This window comes from Saimiri boliviensis, chromosome 16 (assembly GCF_048565385.1).
Source record: "Saimiri boliviensis isolate mSaiBol1 chromosome 16, mSaiBol1.pri, whole genome shotgun sequence".
Lineage (NCBI taxonomy): Eukaryota > Metazoa > Chordata > Mammalia > Primates > Cebidae > Saimiri > Saimiri boliviensis.
This window is the reverse complement of record NC_133464.1, coordinates 81,215,218-81,221,217: the sequence shown is the minus strand read 5'-3', so window position 1 is coordinate 81,221,217 and position 6,000 is coordinate 81,215,218. Positions and strand designations below refer to the sequence as shown.

Genomic DNA, 6,000 nt, shown 5'->3' with positions numbered 1-6,000 from the left:
GGACTGTGGGAGCTGTAGACTCAGGTGTCAGTGGTACTCAAAGTTGCAAGGGTTAAGATAGTATTTAAAACTCTAACAATAATTAGGTAGCAAGAAATCCAGGCCAGAAGAAATGCATAGACAAAGGCCTAGGAGATTCACCATTAGCAAGGAAAGTGGGGATCAGAGTTGAGAGTGAGACAAATGGAGCATCATTTAAGCCCTCACTCCAGCTTGGGTACAACGTGAACCAGCAGAGGAGAAGCTTTACAGTTACTGTGTGTGCTGGAGGCAGGAACTGGGGTGGGGCAGGGTGGGGATGGGGGTGTGTGCTCTGAGGAGGCTGCTGGAGTGAGGGAGGGTAAACGGGACCACGGAGTCATCTGGAAAATCAGATTAGTCGTCTGACCACAGAGGCCTTGGTTTGAACTTACTAGAAAAGGAGACAACTTTGTTTCTTTCAATTAAAAAATTTTTTTCCCCTAGTAACCATATTAGAAAGAGGCCGAGCATAATGGCTCACATCTGTAATCCCAGCGACTTGGGAGGCCGAGGCAGGTGGATTACCTGAGGTCAGCAGTTCGAGACCAGCCTGGCCCACATGGCGAAATCCTGTCTCTATTAAAAATACAAAAATTAGCCAGGTCTGGTGGGCACCTGTAGTTTCAGCTATTTGGGAGGCTGAGGCAAGAGAATTGCTTGAACCCGGGAGGCAGAGATTGCAGTGAGCCAAGATCATGCCACTGCACTCCAGCCTGGGTGACAGAGCAAGATTGTCTCAAAAAAAAAAAAAAAAAAGGAAAAAGAAAAAGAAACTGTGGAGGAAATAAGGTGGGTTTATGATCCTGAGGTTTCATGCTCAGTATACTGTAAGGACAGTGGCGCCACCAACAAAAATACAGATCACAGACTAAGCCACAGCTACTGTTCAAGAAAAGAGACAACGTTACTATTACGGAAAGGATGACGTTTATTTCCATCCTGCATGATTCACACCATGATTTAAACATCTGAAAAATCCTGAAATAATTTAAACTGAAGGCACAGAACAAACCAAAATATTTAACTATCAGAACTAAAAATGAGAAAATCCAAACAGTTCTATAGTAACAATAAATTATGAACAAGTTTCCATCACCAAATATCACTCTGACCAAAAATGACTGTCTTTTGTCATAAAAGCTACAGCTTAAGCTGATTCCAAGATTTCTATGATAAAAATGATAGTGAAAAAAATGTCTTCTTTCAAAATACTCATTATGCCACCAGGTTCAAAGTAAGTATTTTGTGTATAACAAAGTAGCAGTCAGGATATTTGTTGATGGATGGCTACTCCCCAAGAAATGACACATTGTTACAAACCTTAAAAAAATAGCAAAGTTGATTACAAAATTCTATTTGGGGAGCAGGGAAAAAGCTTGTTCCATGTCAGTTAGAATATCAAAGCATTTCAGTATCAAATTGCTTCCAAAGCCAATCATCACATGACAGTAATATACTGTATGGGGCATTCCACTGTATCTTGTTATATGTTGAACATACAGTGTAACTAGGAGGTTGAACAAGTCAGTAGCAATGATTGTTGCTGTATCTTATTTATTCCAAAGATATATATATTTTTTTAAATCATTACAAAACTAACTGAAATAATCAGTGACATGCTACAGATACAATAAACCCCAGCAATGCAATTGCTAAGTCTGAAAATAAAGCAGTCATGCTTCATAATATATTGTACTGTAGTACTCTGAAATACATTCTCTGATTATCAATACCATTTATTACAGAGGTCACTTGTAAATTAGCTCAGATTCTGAACTAGGTTTCTAAATGAAACTTTTTTCAAGTATGCATATTAATAAGGTAAAGATATTTTTATCTTATTCACTTATTCGTGTGTTCTTCAGAGGATAAATATGTTGAATAAAGGACAAAAAAAAATGGGCTAGTCATAGTTTTCAAAAACATTTCAAAAATATGAAATAGTCTAGTGACTGAGAGCTGACTTGAAGACACATCAGAACACACATTTCCAATAAAAGGGAACTTTCTGTCTCCTACCTGAAACAACTAAGCTCTTAAGAAATAATGAGAAAAATAATTGTTTCTAAAATACACAGGAAAGACTTCTACCTGAGTAAAATAAAAAGGTCTCCCTTTCTCTTACTTAGCTGTAATATATATGTATTTAATAACAATATGGTTTTATCTTTATCATCTCATTTAATCGGATAAATCACAAAAACATTTCTAGCTGAGATTACTACTAAGAATAATACAACTCTAGAAATTATTTTTGGCAAAAACTACTTCAAAATTTCCCTACATAGCAAAACATTCCTTTGGAAATAGATTTTTATGCTTTTGGGCTGTTCAAGTGCAGCTTTACCATCTCTAACATTAAGCTGTAATTACCATCCAAATTCCTTTGTAACTGGATAACATTATCTTTTATTCTCTACTATTCTAATAATAGTATATTATTTAAGAAATCTCTTTAGTGTTGTCAGACTTATTTCTTCATCTTCTATAAGTATTGAGAGATTACAGTAGAAATAAACCAGAAAATCACTTTATAAACATGAAGTTTTGAAATGTTGGCACCAATAAAAAAAAAATGGGGAACAGTTATCACCAAAATTTAAAGTGTACTCATTCATGGCATTGGTTATGACAGTGGCAGTACACACTGTTGTTACTGGCTTCGCTGACATCAGGCCTGAGGGATATATAACTCATTCTATGATTCAGTTACTGAAAACAAAGACCCACCCGAAGGTCTTTACTCCAGCTGGGGCACAGTTTGGGGGAGCTTTGCTCATTACCATAGGTAACATTTTAATAACTAAGTCTGGATTCTGAAAATATAAACTCACAAAGGTTAGTGGAAGACTTTGAAGCTAAAAAAAAATGTAACTAACTTAGGAAACGATTTAAATAAACATAAAAGGACAATCTTAGTGGGTTTTGGCCCTGTGTATAACAGTTGTGTCAGCAGCTCCTAACAACCACAAACACAATGAAACCAAAGGGTTTTCTTTCAAAAACCTAAAAAAGGAAGACGCAAGATTCAAAACCAATTTCCAAAACCTATACAAGGCTGCCAGGCCAACAAATAACAGTCAGAGTGACTTTGTTCCTCTGCTCCTTCAACATGGGAACTAGTGCAGAATGGCTCATGCCCACAGTCGACAGCCCATTTACAGCCACGATCATGTCGCCACACCTGGACAAAAAGAGACAGACACAGAATGTTACTATTTTCATGGTATTAAAAATATTCCAATTGGGATTTATTTTGCATGAAAAACCCAGTTTCACTTACCATTTAACTGTCAATGATTAGGGTGTATTATCTACTTGGTCTGGGACAGCTGTTAAGCCTATGCTGGCTTTCCCTCGCCAATCAAGGAAACCCCTGTGCCAACCATTCCAAAACCAGTAGGTGAATATCAAGGGCAAGCAGAGTAATTTTCACACTAATTTAAGCAAAATATAGAGTAAATATGCTCTCTCTTAAAAAAAAAAAAAAGTCATGCATTTGAAGGGGGTTGCTTATTCTTTTGACTGCTATTTCCCTATTCATTCTTAGAGCTCATATATCTGAAGGTTGAATTAAATTGGAAATAAAACCCATACTTCCTCTTCTTTCAGCTGTTGACACTCACTGTACTCTAAGTAGAATTATTGTGGATGGATGATGAATCGAAGGGCTTTTCCAGCCTTATGATTATAATTACCATAATTATCCTCATGGTTTTTGGTCTTCTATTTATACCATAAATATGCTACTTTATTGTTAACTACTTCAATTTCTTTGTGGAAGTAGAAGGAATACAAATTATAATTAACAGAGGCCCAGACTGGTTGAGTAACTTAGCTAAGAGAGTGATTAATCCATTTTTCCCTACTCTTTCCTCCTAAAATGATTTTTTTCACCTTTATCAATATAGGTTGACCTGGACCATACCACTCCTAATCACCTTTCCACACATTATTTAGATGTCACTTACTCCTTGCAAACGGAGTAAATTCTCCATTTGCATAGCATTCTATATAGAATGTCAACATTTACTTTTTAAGAACTGGTTCATAAACAGGGACTAAGAACTTACAATCAACCACCTCCTCTCTGCTGGTGATGATCTCTTGCCATGACACCTTCTCTTTCTTCTCCCAGTGCCCGATCTTTGATAAGGAAGACACTGTACACTGAGCAAGGACTTTTGCTCAGTGCTGGCAGCTGGCAGAGGGGTTAAAGGCCAGGGATCTAGAGCCAGATAGTCCTGGGTTTGAATGTCAGCCAACCACTTTCAGCTATTTCATTCTGTGCAAGTTTCTTAACCTTTCCAAGCCTCAGTTACCTTGTTTGTTTTAAAACAGGAATAATGAAACTTAACCTCATAAGATTGTTAAGAAGATTACATAATGCATGCACAGCACTTAGCACTGGGCCTGGCATCCCATAAGTACAATGAATATTGTACATTCATTCATCAAATATTTATTGAGATCTTACTTTATGCAAGGTATTGTTATGGCTGCTAGGGATATAACAATAAATGCAACAAGATCCCTCCCTCTCGGAGCTTGCATAAATATGATCTCAGGGAGAGATGAGTCCTGTGGAGAAAAATAAAGCAGAGTCATCTAATGACAGGACTGGACCTGAGAGGGCTGTGTGGAAAACTTAATCAGCGCTCAATGTCACATCACAACATGTCCAGTGAAATAACTCAGGTTCATTTTCTGTTATCAGATTAATGAACTATATGTATAAGTGACAAGATAGTAAAGGTAACACTTCAGTCTAGACCAGTATTGGCAATTTTTTTTTCTGTAAGGGGTTAGGTAGTAAATATTTTAGGCTTCGAGACCCATACACTCTCTGTCACAATGACATCAACCATGCGGTTGCAGTGTGGGAGCCAGATAGTACATAAACCAGTAATTTAGCTGCATTGTAATGAAACTTTGTTTACAAAAACAGATAATGGGCTGGATTTGGTGCTCACCCCTGACCCCTGGTCTAGATCATGCCCAGTGTTATCAACATGAATCATATCATTAATTAGAACAAGACTCACTTTAATCTTCCATCATAATAAGCAGGAGTTCCCAAGACAATAGTTTTAATGAAAAAAGGCTGATTGGTGTGGTTCTCTTCATATCCACCAACGATGCTAAAGCCCCAACTTCCCAAGTAGCTTCTTCGTAAAACTATATCGTGGCAGCTATGAAGTGTACTATAAACAAACACAAAAATAAAGAAAAAATAAACATGGAGGCTTTTATAGCTGCTCGTTTTTGTTATAGCCCCATACCATGCTATATTTACCACACCTGGAAAGAAGAAAAAGGGCTATTTACTTCCTTCTGAATAGATTATTTTGAAAATCCATTTTCTAGCACAGACACAGTCCTAAATAGACTCAAATTTCCCCAATTTTTTTCAGTCTTCCCAAGTGAAGACATATACACATACACACAAGTAGAAAACCTGGTTACAAACTATGCCTCAGTAACCTGTACTAAAAGGTTATGTACCTATATCTGCCCACTGTATTATCAACAAACTTCTCAATTCTACTCATCACTTTTACCTACAAGAGGAATTAAAGTGGGATAAAACAGGTCTAGTGCTGCCAAGTCCAGCATGTGAATGAAAGAAGAAAAAGACCAGGAGCATAGCTTCCAGAAATAAGGCAGATAATTATCTTCCCTCTTTTCTGAAGATCCTATAGGCTTTTAGTCTACATGAGGAGTTATTTGTTCTTTTCTCCTCTACTTAGAATGTTTTCCTTTTAAGGGCAAATTAGATAATTTTTTTTTTTTTTTTTTTTTCCAAAATAGATAAATTGACCTAAAAAACACAAAAAATCTTTTTCTTTTTTTTTTCTCTATCATAGACAAGCTGGGTACAGTGTCATGTGCCTGTAATCCCAGCTACTGGAAGGCTGGGCTTGAGCCCAGGAGCTTGGGGCTACAGTGAGCTATGATTACACCGCTGCACTCCAGCTT

General features: G+C 37.0%; 1 protein-coding gene across 5 annotated transcripts in view; it reads right to left on the bottom strand.

Annotated features, from left to right (window-relative positions):
* Window positions 1-925: 925 nt before the first annotated feature.
* Window positions 926-6,000, bottom strand: part of LNX2 (ligand of numb-protein X 2) — a 74,719-nt gene continuing 69,644 nt past the window's right edge. For all 5 annotated transcript variants that reach the window (XM_003919723.4, XM_039473217.2, XM_074387912.1 and 2 more), the window contains exons 9-10: window positions 5,067-5,225; window positions 926-3,205 (exon numbers count right to left, since the gene is read on the bottom strand). In XM_003919723.4, coding sequence (XP_003919772.1) covers window positions 3,070-3,205; window positions 5,067-5,225 — 295 coding nt within the window. In that variant the 3' untranslated portion in view covers window positions 926-3,069. The remainder of the gene's footprint in view (window positions 3,206-5,066; window positions 5,226-6,000) is intronic.